The sequence below is a fragment of the Anoplolepis gracilipes genome, chromosome 3 (assembly GCF_047496725.1).
Source record: "Anoplolepis gracilipes chromosome 3, ASM4749672v1, whole genome shotgun sequence".
Taxonomy (NCBI): Eukaryota; Metazoa; Arthropoda; class Insecta; order Hymenoptera; family Formicidae; genus Anoplolepis; species Anoplolepis gracilipes.
In genome coordinates, this window is record NC_132972.1 from 10042808 (window position 1) to 10069238 (window position 26431).

At 35.0% G+C, this 26431-nt stretch overlaps 3 protein-coding genes across 9 annotated transcripts; 2 read left to right on the plus strand and 1 right to left on the minus strand.

Moving 5' to 3' along the window:
* Positions 1–463: 463 nt before the first annotated feature.
* On the plus strand, positions 464–9360 carry LOC140663798 (uncharacterized). Of its 2 annotated transcripts, XM_072888271.1 has the most exons (10): positions 464–773; positions 858–933; positions 4822–4906; positions 5005–5104; positions 5793–6015; positions 6175–6403; positions 6648–6766; positions 7198–7341; positions 7611–7739; positions 8088–9360. In XM_072888271.1, exons 2-10 carry the CDS (start codon positions 907–909, stop codon positions 8319–8321), a joined length of 1290 nt encoding a protein of 429 aa, XP_072744372.1. In that variant the 5' UTR covers positions 464–773; positions 858–906; the 3' UTR covers positions 8322–9360. The 2 variants fall into 2 exon arrangements, with proteins under 2 accessions (XP_072744372.1, XP_072744374.1); XM_072888273.1 differs by lacking the exons at positions 464–773; positions 858–933 and adding an exon at positions 2324–2579.
* Positions 9361–9510: 150 nt separating this feature from the next.
* Positions 9511–24771, plus strand: Duox (dual oxidase). 5 transcript variants are annotated; one of them, XM_072888261.1, is made up of 21 exons: positions 9511–10431; positions 10575–10917; positions 11630–11713; positions 12208–12369; positions 13203–13390; positions 13714–13918; positions 14628–14794; positions 15077–15313; positions 15771–16216; positions 16296–16497; positions 16686–17012; positions 17500–17724; positions 17957–18175; positions 18269–18472; positions 18589–18901; positions 18996–19370; positions 19490–19707; positions 20014–20475; positions 20796–20951; positions 21066–21194; positions 21336–21640. In XM_072888261.1, the coding sequence occupies exons 2-21, from the start codon at positions 10830–10832 to the stop codon at positions 21462–21464; spliced, it is 4536 nt and encodes a 1511-aa protein (XP_072744362.1). In that variant the 5' UTR covers positions 9511–10431; positions 10575–10829; the 3' UTR covers positions 21465–21640. The 5 variants fall into 5 exon arrangements, with proteins under 5 accessions (XP_072744362.1, XP_072744359.1, XP_072744358.1 ...); XM_072888258.1 differs by lacking the exons at positions 9511–10431; positions 10575–10917; positions 11630–11713 and adding an exon at positions 24667–24771 and having other exon boundaries at positions 11734–12369; positions 21336–21469; XM_072888257.1 differs by lacking the exons at positions 9511–10431; positions 10575–10917; positions 11630–11713 and having other exon boundaries at positions 11734–12369.
* Positions 21832–24824, minus strand: Mol (dual oxidase maturation factor 1 mol). 2 transcript variants are annotated; one of them, XM_072888274.1, is made up of 8 exons: positions 24703–24824; positions 24051–24240; positions 23884–23941; positions 23234–23368; positions 22795–23014; positions 22450–22661; positions 22181–22376; positions 21832–22094 (listed from the first exon to the last, which is right to left on the minus strand). In XM_072888274.1, exons 2-8 carry the CDS (start codon positions 24213–24215, stop codon positions 21914–21916), a joined length of 1167 nt encoding a protein of 388 aa, XP_072744375.1. In that variant the 5' UTR covers positions 24216–24240; positions 24703–24824; the 3' UTR covers positions 21832–21913. The 2 variants fall into 2 exon arrangements, with proteins under 2 accessions (XP_072744375.1, XP_072744376.1); XM_072888275.1 differs by having other exon boundaries at positions 24488–24766.
* Between the last annotated feature and the right edge of the window lie 1607 nt (positions 24825–26431).

The window sequence follows — 26431 nt, forward strand, 5'->3', positions numbered from 1 at the left end:
CTGTGAAAAATATTTTATAGTTGATTATCTGAGACGGTCTAGTAATTAATTTGCGTCGCAATTTATATTTTCTCGTAGAGCTATAACGAATTTAGAAATAAATCGACTTTTTCTAGCTCTATCGTATTCTAGTCTTTACATTTCGCTTTTGTTGGTGTTCTTTATATCAACAGGTGTACGGGGGCGATGCCTAAGTAGTCGCCCACCACGCGAACCGCATATTAAGACGTGTTACAGGTACATACATGCTGTATTTCCAGTCATTGGCGTGACAGTATCGACATCGAGTGACAGTCGCCATTCGCACCGAGAGACTTTCTGGAAATCTCGATCCATGATTTACATACGATTTTTAAGGAAGAAGCCCGAAAGATATTATTTATACCAGCGTCACTCGACGCGTAGTTTCGAACGTGAGATGAATCATCGTGGTAATTATCGAGAAACGATGTAACGTGACGATTCAAGAGTGACGCGATTCAGTTGCGGTTGGCTAGATGATCGATCGACCGGATCGAGCATAGATCGCAATGCATCGCACATTCTGTCGTTGAAGTTTGAAATACATAACACAACAGAGGCTGGAAGAAAAATAATATTTCATTCACTACTGGAGTAATGTTCCTACCATGAATAATTCATCGAAACGATCGGCAAAAAAGGATTCAGCAAAATCAGAAGAGACAGTATTGTGGAATAAATACAGCGAATAAATCTTTTTCTTGACCACTTTTGAAGTGAGAACTCATAAACACATAGTTGGAAAGAAAAAAGTAAGCTTTTATATAAAATTAGGATTATTTGTATCAAATTGCACGTCGTATACATAATGGACAAAATATAATAATACTTGACAGATCACTGCGTCGATTCTCATCCGGTGTTTGACAAATATATAGAGCGAGAATGGTACGGACAACTCGCACGACGAAGGTGAGGCGCTTTACATTATTATAATTTTTGGAAAGATGAAGCTATAAAACAGATTTTTAATAATTTTTTATCGTTTGTTTTTTTTTCAAGCCGCATTATTATTATTATTATAGAGTCTGTTTTCTTATTTATACGATACGTCAGTAGCGAAAGTTCGAATTGTTTTAAATTTGTTATAATTTTGTAATTTATTTTCTGTAATTAACTAAACTTGTAATAAGCTAAAACCTCGACATTTGATGCGAAAACGAATTGACAACGAATCTATTCTCTTCACAAAGTTTACGTTCACGATAGAAACCGTACGGAAATAAACGCACTAAAATTTGCGTGCACGGTAGAAATCGTACGGAAGTAAACGCATTAAAATGACATCATAAACATTATTCTATAATTTATTATATAAAGCCACCAATTTATTATAGAAAGCAGAATATTATCGAGAATATTTTTTTATTCATTCCTCAAAGAGAGAGAGAGAGAGAGAGAGAGAATAACAAACTTATAAATATTTTGTTGTACATTATGTTAACGTTTATGTTAATGATTGATGGAGAATATTTTTTATTAATAGCATTCTTTAGGATAATTAAAATAATCATAAAGAAAATGTGTGTGCATGTGTGTTACATGTAACTTATATTTATATTACACTAACAATGTCGTAAATGAAATATATATATATAAAAAATGAAATATAATTACAAAGAGAAGCGATAAGGTCCTTAGCACTCTGGATGCAAATATAGAAGATGTAAATTTATATCCACTAAAATATGGTTCATTGTGAAGCTACAGAAAGCTATCTTTATCCAGGTCCTCTTCTGAAGACAATTTCGCCGGCATTCATGCTACCATTTATAATAAAATCACGATAAATTTGTTAAAAATTGCGCCGGATTCAAATTAATAAGCAAATGCGATCACAAACAAATATCAATAAAGAAGTATTATTTATTTAATTAATTAAAAAAAATTGTTTTATACAAACTTTTATAAAAAAATCTAAAAAACTAAAAATTAATAATTAACGCTTGTTTATTGATATTAATCCAGGCTTCACATCTTGGATGAAATCAATCTAATTGTCAGCTGTTACGCCGGTTACCGCTTTAGGATGCCGGTACCAAAACTAATCACCATTTTTGGTTCGTCCGCGAAGCGCTGAAATAAAAAAGAGAGAGAAAGAGAGAAAAGAACGCGATTTCGAAAGGCGTCGCGACGCTGGTTTCCGTCGCGATGAGTCTATCCGGGATATACATATTTCAATCTGCTTTTCTCGCGCGGTACTTCTGCAGCGACGTACATACGTTAATACGTACGTGGCATATAACGTTCGCTTGCTCGTGGCTGCGCCGGTGCTATTATTAGTCCTCGGTCATCGGAGAGGAACCTCTGCGTGCGCGAGCAAAGAGGCGACGACGACGACGACGACAACGACGCACGCACGTTCGACGCGGAAAAGTCGCGCCTCTCGCCGTGAAAGAGAACTCGCCGCCGGGAAATTCATCTCCGTGTTGCACGTGCGTGCCGGAAGTTCTCGTTCCCGTGTCTACGTCCGGTGATCCGTGCGCGAGAACAAGGATTTCCGCAGCATCCGCTCCGTTGTGGACCTTGGAAAGGATGATTCTCGCACGCTCTCCACTGTGAGTGCTTTTCTCCTTCCGCTCTTTTTTTTTACGCTTTTCGTCTGAAAGATCGGAACACGCATGGTTCCTGTGTTTTTTTTTTTATATTTTATATATATATATATAAAATATTAAAAGAAAATATATTTAACACATTGCTCCAAGTGTCGCCTTTCAATTGTCGACAAATAAACGCGTAAAAAGGTTGTTATAAAGATTAATTAAAGTTAAATGTAATTCAACTGATATTTTTCTCTGTCTCTCTTTCTAATTCCGCGCTTAGAACAGACAGAGACAGAAACAGTCAATTGAGAACTATCTGAGTAATGTTCGAGAAACGACACGCGCGCGATCAATGTCGAAATATGTATGTAGCGTCAAACTCCGAAGTCACCAAAATTACATCGGTTCCAACATCTGTTTTCGATTCATCGAGCAGTATGTTTCATTTCAAACAGCATCCCGTACTTATTAGACATTTCTCATTTTCAATTGTCAATAAATGTCACGTGCGGAACAGTAATAAATTATGTAGGATATATTATATATTTTTTAATTTTTTATTTGAGGTAAGTATATAAAATAATTTAATTTTGTTTTTTTTTTTTTTTTTTTTTTTTAAGAAAAATATATAACAAAAAATTTTATAAAAATTATAGATATTTAATAATTAAATAATGCTAATATAAAAATGCATCTTTTGTAATGACTGATTCGTGAAATGATATATTGATCTGCAGACAGAAAGATTGCATGTGATGCGAATTTTAATTGCAATTAAAAAAAGAAAGGAGAAATGTTATAAAGATATATATTTCTAATATAATTATCTTTTTGAAATTTGAAGAATTGACTTTATATTATGATCGTTTAATTCTTTTTAATCTTTTCCCGTTTTCTCCAATTTATCTTAACTTATTTATCTTTAGCAAAAAACTTGTATCTAGTAAATTAGTAGTTGAAATAATGATAAAAATAACTTGGACGAAATATGTTTTACTGTGAAATGTGAAAAAGATAAGATACAAAACAGTGAGAGGCAGCCTAATTTAATATTAGTACACGGATTATTATATATATTTATATTATTATTACACAAATTATTATATTTTTTATTACATTTTTAATTAACGTTTTTGATAATATAAAACTGTCCGTGAGAATAGATCAATGCGTATATTAAACCCACGCATTTAATGCCGTGTCCATGATGTATATCGTTTATGACATCCCGCGTGCTTCGCGACTTGTTATCATAACGAGTCTCTTTTGCACATGCGTCTCTTAAGCCAATGCGTTCATTGCATTTATTGTAATGTGCATTACAACGAGAAAATGTATTTATATGCGCTCTTTGCGGTGAATACGTTCTGCTATATACATACGGTGAATAATACACATGCAATGTAATATTTACAAATGTGAGAGGTGAATGCCAAGATTTCGCTAGATTAGAAGTATTATTTTGAAACTTTGAATTTTGTAATCAAAGGATTAGACTTGCCAATGTATACGATGAAGACATTGTTAACTAAATTAAAAAGAAAATTGAAAAGAATTCTCTATTTAGAAAAGGGAAGATTTTATTGATATTAGATTGTTCTGCGTCATACAAAGTTAAAGTATCTCTTAGTAAGTTTTGTATAAAATAAAATAAAAATATAAAGTTAGTTTCGAAAAATTTGGAAAACGATGTATTTAAGAATTCATATATATATGCATTTCTCAAATATTGCAACTCTTAACGGTTTCTAAAAAAAATGTATTCTTTAGAAGTAATTTATATTACTTATATTATTTATATAATTTTGAAGTATCTGATGTATATCGAAATATTATGCTCTAATTATATATATTGAGAAATAAGATAAAATACACTATACACTTTTTTTTCAGAACCTTTGCATTATTATTCCATCTTGGCAAAGATAATAATTTGTTATCATATTTAAAATATGATAAAAAAATATATGTATAATTACAATTATTAAAAATCAAAATGAGGTAACACTCTTATTAACATTCTCACTTTCTTATGTAAATCATCTTTCCTACGTTTTACATTTGCATAAGTGGCAACCGAGTTTGAAAAGTTAATATTAGCCTTCAATGCAATGATACAAGCGACGCAATTATTTTCAATTATCATTTCGTTGCAGTGGAAGAAAAATTTTTCTTGGTCTCAGGTACACACATACTTTTTCAAGGCTAGACATCAGTTTTTTTTTCTATATGATATGTATTTTTTTGTCCTTTTTAGATGAGGGATGCAGTTCCGCAGAGAGGAAGTACTAACGTAGCTACTCCCAAGTCCAAACCATCCTTAGAAATATATCGACCCCCAGGTTGGTACCTTCTCGCTTTAGGTGACAAAACGCGTGTCGTAAGCCTTAATGTGTCATTGCACATGGACGTCATCGTTTGCTTTCATGGTCGCCTCTAGGTGGGAGAGCGGAAGGAACCACGGCGAACGTCACTAATCTCCGTTTAAACGTGCATGCCAAGGAATTCACTATGAAGCAGAACGATTCACATCTCTCTAAGTGAGTGTGAACCAGCAAATTATATTTAAGCAAACGTAACGTTGCCGTATGACTTTTCTTTATCGAACTACTATGCTTTTCTAAAGAAGATTTAATTCAGATTTTTTTTGTTTTTTTTTTAGAAAATAAAATAAAATATCAGGTTTTTTTGCTGGAATTTTATTTACTTGATGTATTATAAAATTAATTTATTCTTTGTTGCCAGGAATTGCTCGATACTTTCGTATAAACTCGTTCAACTATAATAATCTCTATAATAATGGAATAATCATAATTCCAGGCACTTTAATTAGTTATGCAATTAATAGCAAAAATTTGAAATTTTTATCAAGTTTAATTGATATTAATGACTAATATATATTAATTATATAAATTATGTAATATAATATTAATTATGTTCATATATTATATTAATATAATAATTATACAAATAATTATATTAATTATACAAATAAAAAAGAATAATTTAGTTTTTAATTATTAATTAATTTAATTTACTTAATTTAAGTTTTGGATTAGTCAAGTTTTGTTGTTTTATTGTTAGATTATTAGTAATGCTATTAACAGTAATATATTAATATGAAATATTTTTGAATGAAATGATTGATTGAACAAAAGCCAAAAGTTTATAGAATTTTAGATGGGATTTTAAATTTGGATTGATCTTGTAAATAATATGAATGAACAGGTCTCGAATTAATGCATCCGAGCGCTCCACGTATTATCTACAACACAGCAAGTCGAGTGGTAATGTCCATCGATATCTCTACGCTCAACACCAGCTGCAGCATCCCCTGCAGCAGCAACATCAACTCTCACCTCGTCAATCTCAGAGTAGTCATCACTCGACAACAAATTCCACATTACGTCAGTCTCATCTTTTAGACGCGTCCAGCGGAAACGTCTTACATGTAAGTAGAATGTAACAAAATTATGAAATATGAAATATTGCGTGTACCGGAAGCGGAAAACTTGAATGCAAAATCAACGGTTGATATCTCTATTTTCAATATTCCTGAAATATCTTCCGATATAGAATATAAAGTTAACTGAAATTTTTTTTTTCCCAGACTACAAATAGAGTACACTTCAACATGGATCAAAACGAAGTCAAGATGAATTCCCCAAAACCAGGCAAGCTTACTAAGTCCCATACCTTTGTGTCCACTTATGGTATGAAACGTTCCAAGAGCTTGAATTCGGACGTATTAGCTGCCAAGGCATTCAACATCGCGGATGCTTCCGAACTCGGAAAATTTCCTTCGCCCATTCAAGATATACTCTTACGAGCGATAGAAGGTAATAGAATCTGTCTATTGTTGTTAGACTAGATTATTAGAGTAGAAGCCAAACTTAAGACTAGTGTTTCAATCTTGAAAATAGTACACATTATAAACTTTATTTATAACATAATCTAAGAATATGAATCAGTAGTAAAAATAGGCAAATATGTGAATAGATGACTGTGTAAAATTTTTAACACTAAAAAAATATTGTACAGCAATTTAAAAAAATTAACTATAATTGAAAATTTTCTTGACAGATCCGAATCTTTTAAGCGCGAGAACATTGATGGAACTAGTACGACATATTCTGGAAAAGGTAGTGGGAAGTCGAAAATATGCCGAACCGGCAGCTAAAGTTTGCATCACAATTATAGAGGTCATTATATATACTTTTTTATTCTTCTTCTTTTATAAAAAAATCTTTAATATAGATGAATATTCGTATATATGGCTACCAATTTGTTCTTTTCACAAACTATATAAGAAATAAAGATAAGGGGAAAAAATCTGGAGAATTAGAATTTTATTTTACAATTTTCAATAACAGGTATAAATATTGTTTAAAAAATATAATCTCACACATAACTATTACTGTTATTTGTTGTATTTTTTTATATTATTTTATGTTCTATTTTATATGTAAGAAAATTGAAGACAAATATCATTCTATCTTTTTCAATAATATTCAATTTAAATAGTTTACAATTAGTTTGATTTATACATATACACAATAAGAAATATTTAATCTAAAATACGTTTGTTTTTCAAAGTTAAATTAAAGTATGTTTTATGTTGTGTATTGTACAGAAAGAAACGAAAGAAACTTTTTTGGAATCCTTGCTAAATATGTGTCAACAATGGTATCAGGACCGTGCTAGATTACTATATGACAATAAGACCTGTTATCGATACTCGGCCTTTATGACGTTTCTCAACGAAATGTATTGCCAGGTATAATTAAGCGCACTGTTCTTTATCATAGATATGCTTTATCTCTCATAATAACCGTTTACATCAAGGGATTTATCCTTAACAATTCTCCGATAATTAAAAAAACTCAGTTTTCTTGATCTGATGTAATAATTTAACTCCGCCCATTTTTCAATAATTCATATTTGTAAATCCATTTTTTGTGCTTATCGTTTTTTTACCTCATGTTACGACAGCGGTAAACATGGTTGATAGTGCCCGCATACACGTGCATAATTGCATAATTGCAGCTAAAGCGACGGCAGCTACAGTTGAAGACCCAACAAGAGGGCGTTCCTCCCGGACGCGTGCTCCTCACGCTTCTTTGGAAATGTTGCCAGGATTGTTTACAACCACCTGTCATCAACTCGCTCGTCGAGGTAAGATCTCAAAATTAATCGGTTAATGTCGACAAACATGCAAAAAGTCAGTTTTGTCAAAATAAAAAAGAAATTATCAAATTATATGACAGTTAATCTGGCTGACAAATTAGAATTCATTAAAATTTGTTACGACCTAGTTTTTAATTCAGTTGAATGGAAGGATAAAGTTTATAATCAACAAATTTAAGAAATTTTATCGAAGATAAAGTTTGCAAATTAATATAAACTTACTCTATTTTTGCATCGAACTCTTCAAATATCTCTTGAATCTTTGATCATTTAAATGTGGAAAGTTATTATTATACAATTAATTTATTTCTTCATAATTACTCTTGTGTATCATAGACGAATTGCCTATTTATCATCCTCACGTGCATCGGAAAGGACCTGGCGGCGGAGCTGCCGGCGCAGTTGCAACAGCTGCTCGGCGGTGTGCGCGACGCCTTCCTGGCGGAGGAGACGACGTTGCCTTCTGTCAGACGGACGCTCCTTCAGCTGATCGAACTCCACGCCGCACATTGGCAGCTGCCGGCTCCGGCGGTGGTTTACTACTACCCTTCGAACTCGAACTCCAAGTGACCGCTACTCGATATACTCCGTCCGTCTACTCGGATTATAAATGCGAGTGGATATGCGCGAAAGTACGGATGTATGTATCTTACTTTTTTTTGTTATTTCTACATTAGATCGAAATGGTTTTCAACGAAAATCGCGCCGAATACAGGCGAGTTTTATCACTTCTCGATACGATAAAACAAAATGCACGAACGAAAGCACGATGTCGATTTACGTTATTTTCTCTTTTTCTCGAAGAATCGCGAATATAATTTGCGATGTGATCTCCTTCTGCGAAACGAAAATTTTTGTTTATAAGGATTCTGTATGCAGACGATAGTGCGAATAAACAAGTTCTTTTCCATAGATCGAAGGATAAATTGTGATAATTAATTTTCAAGGATGAATAATGCATTGAGAAGGGATTCCAGTAAAAAATATGTTATAATTTATTCAAACGATATTCCACATCGTAAATCAGCGAACATCCGACTTTATTGTAGGAGATAAAGAGGGTGAAAGACCTCGAACCTTTGAAACGAAGAAGCGACTGCGTCAAGAAATGCGTTTGATTTTTTTTGCAATTTTTTTCTGCCGATTCGTGCCAAGGGCAATAAAAGATCGACCGGTAGACGCGATTTCTCTCCGGATTGTGCCATAATGCCTCCATCAGGCCGCACCTTTTGTCTCTCTGACAACACCATCGCCGCGAATCTTTCCGAATAAGTAGATTCATCACGTCTAATTAAGACACGTATAAACTACATTACAAAAATCAGGGAACCGAAATACAATTTCGATATAAGAAGCAACGAGCGTTGCGCATGCAATAACTTAATTCCGGTACTTAATTACGTATAGTAATTATCTGAAACAATGCAATCGTCTAGAAATCATAAATACATTCTAATCAATTCGAACGCGCTTTAGATATTAGATTTTTTTTTTCTAATTTCTGTATCGTTTGGATATGATATTCAATGAGATCAGATAAAATGTTCATTGTATATCAATATATATATGGATGCAAATTATACAACGAATCATCTTGAGACATCAATTACGTATGTACGTATGTGTGTAAGACATGTATTAATTAATATATTATCCTACCTTTTCCGAGCATGCTATTTATCGGTTCATAAGAGAAGAACGGCATAAGAACGCGCACTGATGACACGGATTTTTCTTGTCATTTCCACTCGACGAGAACGAGCGCATCTAAAAAGGAAGAAGTCATTAGAGAGAACGCTGCGATTATATACACGAACGCGCCGCGCGCCGTCCCATCTCTAACGTGCGCATCGGCACGATGGTCTTCTGCCCATCCGACGACCTTGGAACGACCAGCGGGGACTCGAGAGAGGTTTCGCCTTGGGTAATCGGTGCCGCGGACTTCGAAAACTAGGCCTGCGCCCGCAATGACGTCGCCGCGTCGCATCGCGCACGTCTTGGTGTGCGTACTTCTATACAACGTACACCAAGAGCAGTGGTTGTTCAACCGATACCTGAAACTGCAAAACATATCTTAGTATTCTCCTTAAATGCCATTCCCACGAACAGGTAGATTAAAGCTACCTGAATTTCAAAACTATCCTTCTAAAAATTTATCCTCGATCTACAAAAGCTAATTTCCACAGTTTATTGGCTGCCTCTTCTAAATAAAAGAGAGATTCGCTTGTAATTGCGATAAGAATTTTAATTGAAGCAGAGTTTGATCCTTAATCGATTAACAAAAGATACAAGGGTGTATTTCTCTCGTGAGTCATATGGATACTCCGTCTACTTTTTTTCCTATCTTTTTGCAAAAAAAAAAAAAAAAAAAAAAAGATTGAAGAACACTGACGCAGAGGCCGACGACGTCGTAGCCAGCGGAGGAGACGGCGAGAGGGAGAGATACGGAGGAGGAGAAGGCAGACGGAGGTGCGCGGTAACGAAACAAATAGGCCGGCGACTTTCACCAAGCCGCGACCAAGAGCGACTGTGTGGTGGCGGAGGCGCGGATCGGTTCAGTCAGACCTACAGACGGAGAGGCAGCCAACTGTTCTTGAGGCCCCCCGAGCGAATCGTCGATCGATCGTGTCCTGCATCGGTCTATCCTTCTCGTGAGACTCGTCGGCGGCTCGTTTCTTCGGTGGGTCTACCTTAAAATAGCGTGCGTGGGTGATAATCTTGTTTAGAGAGACCCTGCGGACACGCGATCTCTCGTTGTGCGCTCGCACGTGATCTTGCTACATCTGTGGCAGCTGAAAGATCACGGTGACGTTAATATTTTAGATTCGGACCAGGTGGTGCCGACACAACCCGCGCCCTTCTCGCCCTCATCCTCCGAATTATACTTTTGGAGAACAATTCGAGATTTCGTATGACGGCGAACAGTGCACTCTCATCTTGTTGATGGACGGTATCAGCGAAATGAATTTCCAAGGACGTCGTTGAGACGCGAAAGGGGCGAAAAAGAAGAAAAAGCTACGTGGCAAAGAAATGCGTAGGGGGCGTAGATCCGAGGGCGAGACCAAGTGACACTTGACGATGACGAGACGACGACGGTCGGCCCGTGGCATCGCGCCTCTCTGCGCCATTATTTGGGTACTTTGGATCGTGTTACCTGTTAGAACCGGTAGGTTTAATCTCTCGCACCTGACGTGCGCGTAAAATATATTTCGCTCGCAAAAAGAGAGGATCGTTGAGATTAAATTGAAATATGGGAGGCTAGAGTGGGGCTTGAATGTATTTTTATTTTTTCCACGATAACATATTAACAGTCTATTATATATTTAATAGACTAATATTATGAAAAAATAAATTATAATTCATATATATATTATTAAATAATTAAATAATGAGCGAATAATAATTTAGGAATCTAAATAGTAAGATTAATTTAATAATAACATTAATAATTTTGAAATATCATTCTTTCGATTTACATTTCATAATATTCGGATGAAGGACGAAAATTAGAGAGCAAATTAAATTGCAAAAGATAGGTAATTTCGCGGTGTTCAACTCGTGTTACATTTTTTACTCTCTTTCAATTATGTATATCTGCGTGCTCGTATCGTCAAGTATTTTCATTATCTCTAATTATATTTTACGAAACAGATGCAGTTATGCTTCTTTAATAATTCTAGAATCGTCAAACCGGATGCATTTATATTCTGACCTTTTATACCCTTCGGTGACTTACGGACGATTGTTAACTCTTTTACGATCTAACGTGAAATCTCGATACGGGCAATCGATTGTCCGTCAGATAACGATATTGCAAAACTTAAATTTCAATAAGGATATATCGAATTTAACTGCTTACATAAAGGATACTATTTTAGATGCGGGACATAATTATGCGGATAACAAACAAAGGTACGATGGATTTTACAACAATCTGGCCCATCCTGATTGGGGAGCAATTGGCAAGTACTCGAAATTGTAAATTGCAATTGAAATACTTGCACTGATTGTCGTTTTTTAAATAAAATCTAGATAAGTTTTTTTATTAAATAAATTAGCCAACACACAAAAGCATTTTAACGAGGTACTCGAATTTTATTTTACTTGATTTTAGACATTATTAAAACTTTTTATCTTTGTCCTTTATTTTAAACTCAACATTCTAACGGAGAACGCGAATTTTCTCTTACCTTGATTTCGAAAAAACTGCAGATATAACTGTCAGTTACGTTATAGAAGTTATGCGTGTATGCATAATTGAAACACTATACTTCAACATTTTACATCAAGCACAAGATTCAAATGAGAAAGATTATTAAAATTGATTAATTATCGTATAACGTATAAAAAAATATGCCTTGAGAAGAGACGAGAAAGCGACAATCCTGTGTGCGAAGGTAATTTACTATGGAAAGTTATCCTAATACGAGTCATACACATACACGACTCACCATAGACAGCAGGCTAATCCGAAAAGTCCCGGCGGCCTATTCCGATGGCGTGTACGCGATGGCTGGCCAAGACAGACCATCCCCTCGGAAGCTCAGCGATCTGTTCATGCAAGGTGACGATGGGCTACCGTCTGTGAAAAATCGGACCGCATTATTCGCTTTTTTCGGTGAGGATAATTACAAATAATAATATGGCTATTATCTAGCAGTAAAATACACAAGGCATAGGGGAGACCACAAATAGGCCTTGAATATAAATGGCTTTTTTATTTTTGTTAGTATAGAGATAGTAGCGGAGAGAATAAAATTTCAATTGAAATCTAATTAAAATATCTTGAATTAATTTTTTGAATTAGTAATTTGCTTTTTCGATGTATTTGTTTCAACCAGAGCTTTGTAGTATTAAACTTATCTTTTTAAAATATCTATTGTATAACATGATAATATTTACCTGCATAATTTTTATCTATATATAATTACTTAACATAATTATCTACAAATCTATATGCATGCAATATTTAGAATTTCCTTCATTCTTAATAAGAATGTAAGGTGTTATAATTTTTCACAGAATTGAATAAGAGATAGTAGTCTGCAACATACAATGCAATACGCATTATCGAAGTATCGTGAATATAGAATTAATTTAAAAATTCTTGTAATTACGTATATTATACGTAATAAATCACTATTAATTATACCATAATTATACAGACATATTTCAATGTGATTTCATCTACAAAATAATCTTATTATATAATATTTCATACATAATTTTCCATCTATCCAAAGATACATCTGAAAGCATATTTAATTGCCATATTTATTAGAGCTACTTTATGGTTCGTCGCAAATCATAAAGTATAAACCAGTTTAATCGAGTAAACTATCCTGATCTAGTCAAGTAAAACCACAATAAAGCCGAAATTACCGAAATCAAATTTCACAGCGTGCTTGCCGGAACTTTTACGTCATTCTCAAAGTGTTAAATCTTTTTCAGGACAGCTGGTCACGTCGGAGATAATCATGGCCAGCGAAAGTGGTTGCCCCATAGAATTTCATCGGATCGACGTGGACAAATGTGATCCGGTTTTCGACAAGGAGTGCCAAGGTAACAAGTACATTCCATTCCTCCGAGCGGATTACGACCGTCAAACCGGGCGCAGCCCTAATAGTCCACGGGAACAGGTAATTCCCAGTTGTCTTGGGTCAATTTTACCGAGAGAGTAAATTCTATGAATTTACTTCCGGGAGACCCTCGACTTTATATGACTTTCACCGACGATAATCATACACACCGAATATGTCTTTAAATTATTATTGTACGACGTTTAGTCACGTTTACATGCATTCACAAACTATAAGTTTACAACTCCTTTTGCAAACCGTAATCACTTTGTCTCTCCGTTTATGTCGTTACATCGTTATATCGAAAGCGCTTATACAATTATTCAAAGTCGATTCTTCGAAACAGAGTCGTGAGAAGTAGCTCTGAATACGTGAGGTTGCAGATAAATAAAGTGACGAGCTGGATCGACGGTAGCTTCGTCTATTCAAGCAGCGAGGCGTGGGCGAACACGATGCGGGCATTCAAGAATGGCAGTCTTCTCATGGAACAGACCAGGCAATTTCCCGTGAGGAACACCATGCGCGCGCCTCTCTTCAATCATGCGGTACCGCATGTTATGCGAATGCTCAGCCCGGAGCGTCTATATTGTAAGCGAAAATTTACATATATTAATGCCAAAGTAGTTTAAATTTTCTTAAGAATTATTCATGACTTTTCCTTTGCTTAGCAAGATTTGATTGACTCGGAGTCAACATTCTTAAAAAATAAAAATTTGCATTCATTTTATTTATTTTTTCAACATTCGATGATTTAAATATCTAGATTAATTCAAGAACAAAATAGATAAATCATTAAAATAATACAAATTTTAAATAAAGAGAGATTCTGTTGAGGTACATTTCTATTGTCTATTAATAACCCATTAAGGCTAGCGAAAAGCCTTTAATTGCTAGTTATTCAGATAATAATCTTGTACTTTTCTTGACTTAATTGTGTGAAATAAGAAACTGAATCTGTGTGACAATACAAACATTACTCACTTCGATTACTCACTTCGTGATTTATTAGCTAAACATTTTTCTTACAATGTGTTAGCAAAAAATTTGAATTCCCCAGTTCGAATCGATACTTACATAATTTGGATCTTCTCTTCTCGCTCTCTGATTAAGTTATTATTAAATTATTATTATCTGATCGGTATAGAGAACGTCATTACAATCTTTTTGCATTGCCTTATAATTATTACGTTCATCGTACGGATTCGTGTTCACTCTATTATAACGCGTTTTAACTTTCCCTTAGCAATTAATTTTCTGATTCTTGCGAAAGTGCTTAACAATTAATTGTGTTGCGTAGTGCTCGGAGATCCAAGAACGAATCAGCACCCACCGCTATTGGCTCTGGGAATCTTGTTCTATCGATATCACAATGTCATAGCTGCTCGTGTGCAGAGAGAGCATCCCGATATGTCGGACGAAGAAATCTTTCAAAAAACACGTCGAATAGTCGTCGGGACAATTCAGGTGGAATAACTTGTTTTTAGCTTTCTCTCAAAAATGCATAGTCGGTGAAAATTATTTCTATCCATCATAAAAAAATTGTAGGCCTACCAAAATGACATAAGTTTTATATAATGAAGATGTGTAATTAATAAGCTTTCGAATGTGATATATGTGTATATATATATATTAATTTTTTATTTTATTGAATTGTATTTCGAATCGCAGCGTCAAATTTACATAATTAAATTTCGCGCTTACGTAAGACTTATTTCTTGCATGTGAAGTTTTTCGACCTTCTTACAGAACATAATTCTTTATGAATATCTTCCGGCATTACTAAATGAGGATTTGCCATCATACGGCGGTTATAAACCAGATCTACATCCGGGTATTAGTCACATATTTCAAAGTGCTGCTTTTCGCTTCGGTCATACTCTTATACCGCCGGGTATATATCGGCGAGATGAAAAATGCGAATATAGGAGGACTAATACAGGCCAAGCAGCTATTAGATTATGTTCTACATGGTGGGACTCAAATGTGAGTTACATACAATGATAGACTTACTGCATTGTTATTATTTCACATTACAGTTTTTGAGAAATCGCTTTAGATAAATAATTTTTTTTATATGTATATTTATATAATGTTGAATGATTAATTATGAATCATTTCCAATTAAATTTGCATTCTCAAGTATCCAAAAAATTAAAATAATTAAAAGGTCTTGAGATAGAATTAAGACTGGATCTAATCTCAATTGTTGAGGTATTCAAGTTTAAATTTTTTAAGAAATTGTAATAATAAATAACTTTTTCAAATTTTTTACAGAAGAAAAAAGTCAATTTTAAACTTATTTCCATCAATTTTATACTTATTCAAGAGTTTCCGTCATATTATAAAACATGTTTCAAGTCTTGAAACATCTATTATTTAATTATTACATTAAATGTTTATAAACCTTATAATTCTATTAAAACTCAGATGTTTTTCACAGCAAGTTTTAGCTAACAGCACGATCGAAGAGCTGATCATGGGTATGGCGTCTCAGCTGGCGGAGAAAGAGGATAACCTTCTCGGCACCGACATCCGGAACAATCTGTTCGGTCCCATGGAATTCTCACGCAGGGATCTCGGTGCCCTGAATATCATGCGGGGTCGCGACAATGGTCTTCCGGACTACAATACAGCCAGGGCGCGTTTCAAGTTGGCCAGACGGAAAACGTGGAACGAAATCAATCCGGAATTATTCAACAAAAATCCGTCGCTGCTGCGTACCCTCGTCGAGATTTATTCGAACAATCTCAACAACGTCGACGTCTACGTCGGCGGAATGCTCGAGTCCAAGGGCGGACCTGGCGAACTCTTCACCGCGGTTATAAAGGAGCAATTCCTCCGTTTGCGAGATTCCGATCGATTTTGGTTTGAGAACGAGGAAAATGGGTGAGCGAGTCAGTTTTTATCAGCGATGAAATCTGTTGCGTTAATTTTTCTCACCCTGACGCGTCTTCTCGTTTATTAGGATTTTTACGAAGAACGAGATAAAGGAGATTCGTCGTATTACGCTCTGGGATGTAATCATAAATGCGACCAACATACCACCCGATGCGATACAGAAACAAGTATTCGTTTGGCAGGACGGTGATCCGTGTCCTCAACCTTTTCAATTGAATTCAACGATGCTCGAGCCCTGTGTCCCTTTACAGCGTTATGACTATTTTGAGGTAATTGAATTAAAAAAAAATATGTACAGATGGAAATCAATTTTATCTGTTCACTTTAATAACAAAAAAAAAGATAACTATAAAAGAGAGACAAAAACGAAGCAATCTTTTTATTTAGAAAAATCGTGGATACTTCCAGTAATTTCTAAAACGATTATTCGCAAATATTTTTTTGGGGAAATATATAGGGTAGCGAATTAGTCTACATCTACGCTTGTGTATTCCTTGGATTCGTCCCGATTCTTTGCGCCGGTGCTGGATACGGATTGGTGAAATTGCAAAACAGACGTCGACGAAGATTGAAGATACTTCAAGAGGCAATTCAAAAGCGAAGTGACGGTCGGATCTGTGTTGATAAGATGATTGTACGTGAGTGGTTGCACGCAAACCATCGCCGGCTTGTGAAGGTGAAATTTGGGCCGGAAGCGGCATTGCATATCGTCGATCGAAAAGGGGAGAAACTGCGCACGTTCGACTTCAGTGGCGTTAACACTATAACTATGGAAGAATCACAGGTATTCTTTACAATTTTTTTTTTTACGGGAATACATTATATTTTCAACGCCCATTTTGTAACTTTCAAAACTTATACATCGTTAGATTTTTTATTAATTTAAAAAATAAAGTACCTAACAGAATCTTATTTTTTTATCGAATTTCAAATACACTTTAACAGAATTTTAATTTGTGATATAATTATATGTAATATTAAAAATTATATGTGTATTAATAATTATACGTAATATTGAAAATTAAGATGGTATCAAAAGACATGTCTACAATAAATTTTAATTAAGGAAAAAATTACTTCAAAGTATCCACAGGTACAATTTTATTGAAAATGCATATCTATTACGTTATTTTGAAATGATATAACAATTAAGAATCACACATATATAATTGCACTTTATTAAATACTCACAAATTACACAGCAACTTTTATATTTGCCGACTCTTTAACGTCACACGGTGCATCCGGTTAATTATTAATTGCGGTTTCAGGAAAGCGAAACCGGACATCGTAAAGCCCTAGTGTTATTACGTATACCACGCGATTACGACCTTGTCCTTGAACTCGATTCTCTTGCTTCGCGTAGAAAGTTCATTGCGAAATTGGAGGCGTTTCTGGCGTCGCAAAAAAAGCATTTCACACTCACGCCAATCGCGCGGGACATCATGCTGGCAAAAGCGGAAACTAAAGAACGCCGACAAAAGAAGCTCGAACAGGTTTGCATCTTTCTCTTCATTTATGAATAAATTAAAAGATGAATCAATAAAAAAAATTTCCTTTATAAAGGAACAAGCAATAATTTTTTTAGTTAAAGGAATGGAAAAAGGGAAGTAAACGCGCGTACAAAAAGATATACTTAGTGTTTAAAAATATTGTAAAATATTTTATTTAAGATTAATATAAATTCAAATAAATATAAAATATTTAAAATAAATATAAATATTTTAGTTCTTCAGAGAAGCCTATGCTTTGACTTTCGGTTTACGTCCTGGCGAACGAAGACGACGATCTGAAGACAGTGATACCGGAGAAGTCGTCACTGTGATGCGCACGTCGCTTTCCAAGAGTGAATTTGCAAGTGCTCTAGGCATGCGACCGGACGCAGTCTTCGTCAAGAAAATGTTCAACATCGTCGACAAAGACGGCGACGGCCGGATTTCCTTTCAGGTATAATCGTCGTTCGTTTAATGGACTGTTCTTTGACATCGCTTCGTCTTTACAAGTTTCATCTTTGACGGATCAGCGAAATTCAAATTCCAGGAATTCTTGGACACGGTCTTGCTGTTCTCGCGCGGCAAAACTGAAGATAAGCTGCGCATTATTTTCGACATGTGCGATAAAGACAGCAACGGCGTAATCGACAAGGAAGAGTTGTCAGAGATGTTAAGATCACTGGTGGAAATAGCTCGCACCACGAGCCTCTCGGATGATCACGTTACGGAACTGATCGACGGCATGTTTCAAGTGCGTTTCCCTTATCTTCACTATTACAGATTCCCAGCTGTTTGAAAATAAAATACCTTTCGCCAATATAGGTATCGTGCAACAGTTTTATTAATTAAGTTTTTTTTATTCATCAGGATGCTGGACTCGAGAGAAAGGATTATCTCACGTATAATGACTTCAAGTTGATGATGAAAGAGTACAAGGGAGATTTTGTCGCGATCGGTCTCGATTGCAAGGGTGCCAAGCAGAATTTTCTAGACACGTCGACAAACGTCGCGCGCATGACCAGCTTTCACATCGACCAACTGCCGCTGGAAGATTCGAAGAGCTGGACGCGCAAGCAGTGGGACGCTATATCGACCTTCCTCGAGGAGAACAGGCAGAATATATTCTACCTCTTCGTGTTTTACGTAGTCACCGTAGCTCTCTTCGTCGAAAGATTTATTCGTGAGTATTCGATCGAATTCAAGTTGTCTAAATCGCACATCGACTTACACAATTGTTTATAAAAAAATGTTTACCGTCATAAAATTTCATTTAGATTACTCATTCATGGCGGAACATACGGACCTAAGGCATATAATGGGTGTAGGAATTGCCATAACGAGGGGATCAGCGGCCGCTCTATCCTTTTGCTACAGTCTTTTGCTGCTGACGATGTCGCGTAATCTGTTGACAAAGCTGAAGGAATTTTCGATCCAGCAGTACATTCCGCTAGACTCGCACATACAATTCCACAAGATCGCAGCATGCACGGCACTTTTTTTCTCCGTGTTGCACACAGTCGGTCACATAGTCAATTTTTATCACGTTTCTACGCAGCCGATAGCGCATCTTCGCTGTCTCACCAGCGAGATCAGCTTTCCGAGCGATGCACGGCCTACCATCTCCTTCTGGTTATTCAGAACAGTGACGGGTGAGTGCTTTTGTTAAAGATAAAATGAAAGTAAACTGATCGTTTGCGGTCATTTTATTCGCTCCTGAAACATTTATTTGCCATCATTAAATGAACGAATGTTTTATTCTGTTATGCAGGTTTAAGCGGTATACTTCTCTTCGTCGTTATGACAATTATTTTTGTCTTTGCACATCCGACTATACGACAAAAAGCCTACAAATTCTTTTGGTCGACACACAGTCTCTACGTGGTTCTATACACATTGTGCTTAATCCATGGTTTGGCCCGTTTGACAGGCGCTCCGCGATTCTGGATATTCTTTGTCGGCCCGGCAATTATTTATGCACTGGATAAAGTAAGTTTACTTATTTACATTTTGTTCAAAAGTAGAAGAAACAAGGATGAAGAAGAAAAGTAACTTCCTACTTTTGGCACTTACATATACAGCACATTCGTAATGTTACACATAATTAATTATGGAAGCGTATTAATTATGCATGTATCAGCTGATGTAACAAATTCTGTATATTACACACTATTTCGCACGCTTTAAGTATATATGCAAATCTTGTATGATTGTTATCTAAAATAGCTCGATGTCTCTCATTAATGTAATAAAAACAATGCAACAGAATTGATAAAATTGCCGTTTACATTTTAGGTCGTGAGTTTGCGAACTAAATACATGGCCCTGGATATCATCGAGACGGAATTATTACCCTCGGACGTGATAAAGATCAAGTTTTACAGGCCTCCGAACTTGAAGTATTTATCCGGACAGTGGGTGCGTCTCGCTTGTACCGCCTTTAGGTCCAACGAGTTTCATTCTTTCACGCTGACCTCGGCGCCGCACGAGAATTTTTTATCGTGCCACATAAAAGCGCAGGGACCGTGGACGTGGAAACTCCGAAATTATTTCGATCCCTGTAATTATAATCCGGAGGACGAATATCCAAAAATTCGTATTGAGGGCCCGTTTGGGGGCGGGAACCAAGATTGGTACAAGTTCGAGGTCGCGGTGATGGTCGGAGGAGGTATCGGGGTCACTCCTTATGCCTCGATGCTCAATGACCTTGTGTTTGGAACGTCCACCAACAGATATTCTGGTGTCGCGTGTAAGAAGGTGAGCGTGAAAAGTCAAAAGATATCTTTTAAAAATTTTTTTTTACAAAAATAAATAAATAAATTTTAAAAAATTGTATTTTGTAGTAAATTCAGATTTCTTTGAGAATTTTTTATCGTATTTAAAAAAGTAATTTACATATAATATATACAAAATATAATAATTGTAAATTAATTCGAAGATTCTGGTAAGGTTGCAATAATTATTTTGTGGAAAAATTTGTTTTACTATTCAAATGAGAAAATGCTTTTTGTTTATTTATTTTGTTTATTATTAACTTATTAAACAAAAGATTTTCTTGTTTTCTTATCACTTCAAAGGTCTATTTTCTATGGATTTGCCCGTCGCACAAACATTTCGAATGGTTCATCGACGTTCTCAGAGATGTTGAGAGAAAAGATGTTACAGACGTACTTGAAATTCATATATTCATTACGCAATTCTTCCACAAGTTTGATTTGCGTACTACTATGCTGGTGAATAAAAAATTACTTTGATATTATGTACGATATGCAAAAGCAGAGAAAAGAAAAAATCTGTTATTTTTTTAATTACTCGTTTAATAATTACATTCTATTTCACATATGTAGTACATATGTGAGAATCACTTTCAGAGGCTATCAAAGAAGAGTATATTTACCGGACTCAAGGCCATAAATCACTTCGGTCGACCGGATATGACATCGTTCCTGAAGTTTGTTCAGAAGAAACACAGCTACGTGCGTTCGATATTAATACTTTAAAAAATATTAGTTTGAATGTATACTTGACTTGATTAAATTAATATTAATATTAATATAAAAAAAATATTAGTTCGAAAGTATATTTGATAAAACGAATCAAATTTTATTAATTTACAGGTTAGCAAAATAGGAGTATTTAGCTGTGGACCACGTCCTCTGACGAAAAGCGTGATGTCTGCCTGCGACGAAGTTAACAAAACTCGACGCTTGCCGTACTTTATTCATCACTTTGAAAACTTCGGCTAGTCAAGGTATATCTCCGCTTCTCGTTTGCGTGAAATATATTGGACTGTCCATATAGTTAGACAATATTTCAATACGAATTTCGACGTTCTATTTGACAAAATGTACATATTTATTTACGCTAAAAGGCGCTTTTTATTATTTATGAATTATCACGCGTAATATTACATTTCTTATTTATAAACAAAAAAAAAGATTATTTCCTCTTTTTCCCTACTTGTTTCCCTAAAAATATTCCGAATAATTTGACTGCAAACATATATTATAATTTATTATAATTTAAAAATTTATTTGCACACTTGTAGTAATTTTTTTTCAAGTATTTTTTTTATTATAAATAATATTATTAAGTAGTACATTTAAAAAAAATATGTTATATCAAATAGTTTAAAACATTTAATGGCATTTAAAAAAATCGATGAATGTTATCTGAAATAGTCGGGAAATATATATCAGCTGTTTACGGTTCTGCGCGAGGCTGGCGGGAACGGATACGACCAGTTACTCTTATTAGGCTCGTCGCCAATTTCTTGCGGGAATTCGGACGGCTCGTGTGACGTATATCCTCGATTAATGACACCCTCGGTGTCCTCTTTACCAGTGTGTCTATTCTGAAGCTTGGACGATAGTTGACTGAAATATTTTCACATTTATAGAATGCGTACGATTACGGAGGGAAAAAAGGTAATTTAATGAATTGAATTGATTCTCACAATCACCTCATTATTCGATCGCCAAACGAATCCTCGATCTTGGGAACTTTTCGTCTGACATTGCGCGTGTCAAAGCTCTCCTCTATAATGACATGCCTGTCATACGGCGTGTCGTAGTCGACTTCGAGTATAGTCGAGAATTGATGAGGGAAGATCATATCTATAGCTGTTATCACGAGTCCTGCCAAGAGGCATGCGGCACCTAAAAGAATATATTGCGATATATCCTCACACATAAAACAGTTACAGTCAAATATTTCACGCGAAACACGAACCAGCCGATACGACCAGCCAATAATTCCAACCAAGATTGAAGGATAAGATCGAGCCTTCTATATGAGCTATCAGAGGCTCGCATGGTAGAAGGGCCGTGTAAATCAAGTTTGTCATCAGCATACACAGGCCCGTGAAGATCATACCGTATGCTCCGTATCGTGGCACTACCATGAGCAACAAGTTCATCATCAACCACGAAGCAAAGGAGGTCCTGCAAGAGATTGTTTGTTTTATCAGTCGGATTGGTAAATATACTGGCCGCGTGATGAAGGAAAGAATACTTGGTTTACAAAACACAGCTTGTGATTTTTAGATGTAAAAGGAGTTCATTGAAAATATGATACCATAGCATTATCGAAGCGTAATATCCAGCCTCGCGATATTGCGAACCCCAGGAGAAGCCCTCTTGATGGAGACTAAAGTATTCCGCGAGAGAGACGATGGGAAAGGGAGCGCCCTGATAAAGGGCTTGTTTGAAAGCGCTGGTCATTTCACCAGAACTTCTCCACCAGAAGCGTTCGTTATATTCGACATCGCTGTTTGTCTGCTCACTTTCTGGCAATACTGCAAAGATCAGATCCGATTAAGTAGACAAGTAAATTATTCTTTATAAATTTATCTGGAAACATTGCAATTCGCAAAATGCAGAAAAATTTTAATTAAATTTAATGATTAAAATTTGAAATTAAATTTGCCATGTAGTTAAATGCTGAATCTCCTAAAAGCATGGCTTGTAAAAAATTGACACGAGAGATATCCAATTATTTTCACATTGAAACTTACACTTGTATGTTATATTGATGTGCATTAAACCGATATAACCGCCGATATCGGCCATTGCCTTATGCCTGGAGAAAGCGCTATAGGAGCTAACAATGGTGGCGGTACTCGTATGCCAGGAAGAACCGTATTGCGCCACTACATGTGCACACACAGAAAACACAATGATTATTTTTCTACGTAAACGTAATATTTACTAGTACTCGGTATAATTGTCTCAATAAGGTTTCGTAATTTTTTTCTAACAATGAGGTTTTACTTGAAACAATCGAAAAAAATATCTCTAGTAAATTAAATACACGGTGAAACCATGAGCACAGTGGCGTAACTAATATTAGATTCTACTTTAAACAATATCAATTTTTATTTTATTTTTTCCTTTCTCCAATTCATACGTTTATTCAACAATAATGAAAAACTATATATGCGTACGAGAAATATAAATAAATAGTATAGTCGTAAAATGTGCACGAATTAAAAATTTTTTTCTTTATTTATCTTCTCATTAATTTCTTTTTTTCCTTTCCTTTATTTTCCTTTTTTTTTATTAAATCTCCTTGCTGGGCTCCTATGATACGAGCTCCGTGAGACCATTAGTTACGCCACTGGCAGTCAAGGCCTTTCAACTTGGAAAGTAGACAAAGTGCACGAACCTTGAATCGTCGCACCCACGAAGAGACTCATGGTAACCGTGAGAAATGTGGTTAACCGCTGCGGCGGAGAAACATCAGGTTACACGGCCATAACTTGTAATTGACTTAACTGTCGGTCTACGATCTAGGATCCGACATGATGACGAACAAGTGAAAAGACTGCTCACCTCTTTCCTAACACCCGGGAATATGACTAGGAACGCCGTGAACAGGGTACCGAATATCACGAATACGATGATTAGGGGCACGTCACCTGTCACGGGAGTACGATTGCTGTAGCTGTAGAGCGTCGGCCCACCATCGCTGCGAAAGGCATCGAACCATCCCTTCATCCTTTTTAATTAATTCCGACTCACACTGGAATTTAAGCCAAGAAGAATCAAGATTTTATATCCTCATTTCTGAAGAAATAAATTAAATTACGATCAAATCCATATTGTTTTTGCAGACTTTCAAAAATAGAATTAAATTAATTAATATAATTATGATTAAATATTGATTAAAAATCCAGACACAAAAATCCAAAGATTTTTAGAAAGCTTTACTCTTCTAGATGCTTTATCCTATTCACTTGAATATTTTTTAGACGTGTTCTGATTCTTACTCAAGAAATACTAGCTTATTTTTGCGTAAACCACTGCAGGGGAGGGGGGTGAAATAAAGAACTCGAACACAATTCTGGTACGCTATTCGTTATGGAACTCGCGAGCTCGCGGCCATTACGGCTCGAAAGTGAATGTGTCTTCCGCGCCGTCCTTGATATATATGCTTTTAATTTTGCAGAATTTAACTTTGAGGAAACGATTACCAATTACTTACGAAATTCGTCAAAAATATGCGCCAAAAACGCATTCGCGCACCGCACGACATTAAGATTCGAAGACGGCGAGAGTACTGGGACCTGCATACGTTAACAGGCTTCACTTGGAAAGCGGTTTCCACCAACGGACACAGACGACCTCGTGCATTACCTCGACGAGAGAGAAAGAGAGAGAGAGGGAGAGAATGCCACGGGTGGGGCTGTCATCGACGGTGGTGATCGACGGGAGAGAACGAGAGAGAAAGGCGAGAGAGACAGAGAGCAGTTTGACGAGGAAGGTCTACGTCGAATCAGCTGATCTAATTATCCTACTGATCGCTCCGACTTCTGTTTTTGACAGTTCACATAGACTAGCAGCTTATGAATAAGAAGAATAAGAAATTCATTAGGTAATTAAGTTTTTCATTAAATGAGCTTAATTATATTAATTATATCGTATTTTATATACATAAGCACATCAACGATAAATGATAGATTTTGTGGAGATGATATTTTTTAGAAAACAAATGTTGAGAAAGGTTCAACATTTAATTCCTTTAACATCGCATATTTTTATAACTAACAATAACTCTTAAATAAAAATTCTGTTAAAATAGTTTATTTGATATTAGTTGAAAAATATCGTGATATTAAATGTTTCCATTCTTGAGGGAGAAATCTAATTTGATTGATCAAATTAGACTTCTAATGATCTACATATCTATATAATTGCATAATAATTATGATTAAAAGTCAATCTAAAATTAAGTGAGATATTTATATTCTTCCTTGATATGCTTTGTACGCTACTATGCTTTGTACGCTTCTTTTTTTTGTTCGATGAATCAGTCATCAGCGATTCGAAATAACGATACAAGAAGCTGGTGACGTGACAAGCGCGTACGGATCGTACGGTATGCAACATAGTATCCGAGTGACATCGATGCCGGCAAACGAAATAACTTTTATAATATGTAACAGCAAACGAAAGTTTTTAAAGTTTCTACTAATTAAGTCTACCATATAATTTAAATTATTGTTCGAATATTGTAAACTAACAATTGGGTTTTTATATAGTTATAAAAATAAAATTAAAAATCTATTATTTATTATATATATTATAGAATTTATATATTATATATATAATATTATAAAATTTTGATTCATTTACGAAAAAGCTGTATCAGCTTTATTTTGACACATAATAAATATAAACGCATTTTATTACTACATAATTTAGAGAAATGGAAAAATAATGTAATTTACAGTAAATAAGTATAATATAAATTTCTGCTATATAATAATCAGAAAATTATTTAAGTGATACATATTTTTTACACTTGAATAATATTTAAGTAGAAGCTGAGAAATATAATTAAAATAATACTTAAGATTATTTACGTAAATATTTCATCATACTTGTACAGATTTAAAAAATAGTTATAATCTATGTATCATAACGTTTTTTTCATAGTTTTTAAAAAATTTTAAACAATAATACAAAAATGTTGTCTATCATTTCACTTAAAATCTTTCTGAAAATTACAAATTAAAAATTTCAGAAGGCTAGATATTAAAAGTATGTCTTTTTTCGAACACTGAATAGATATTCATTCATAATTACTTATTTATCTATTCACAATCGCACTAAAGAGTTTTAACTCAAACTCATAACAATATTCAGTTAATTTAAAATATTTTATTCAATTTATTAATATTATTGCCATAGACGACGATAACATTCCCTCA

Coding starts and splice junctions, on each gene's coding strand:
- LOC140663798 (XM_072888271.1), top strand. CDS start 907: ATGGTACGGACAACTCGCACGACGAAG. Junction 934..4,821: donor GGACAACTCGCACGACGAAG/GTGAGGCGCTTT, acceptor TGTCCTTTTTAG/ATGAGGGATGCAGTTCCGCA. Junction 6,404..6,647: donor ACTCTTACGAGCGATAGAAG/GTAATAGAATCT, acceptor TTTTCTTGACAG/ATCCGAATCTTTTAAGCGCG.
- Mol (XM_072888274.1), bottom strand. CDS start 24,215: ATGAAGGGATGGTTCGATGCCTTTCGCAGCGATGGTGGGCCGACGCTC. Junction 23,942..24,050: donor TCCCGGGTGTTAGGAAAGAG/GTGAGCAGTCTT, acceptor TCTCCGCCGCAG/CGGTTAACCACATTTCTCAC. Junction 23,369..23,883: donor CGTGGGTGCGACGATTCAAG/GTTCGTGCACTT, acceptor GTGCACATGTAG/TGGCGCAATACGGTTCTTCC.
- Duox (XM_072888261.1), top strand. CDS start 10,830: ATGACGAGACGACGACGGTCGGCCCGTGGCATCGCGCCTCTCTGCGCC. Junction 11,714..12,207: donor TCCTGATTGGGGAGCAATTG/GCAAGTACTCGA, acceptor GACTCACCATAG/ACAGCAGGCTAATCCGAAAA. Junction 18,902..18,995: donor CTTCGTCGAAAGATTTATTC/GTGAGTATTCGA, acceptor AATTTCATTTAG/ATTACTCATTCATGGCGGAA.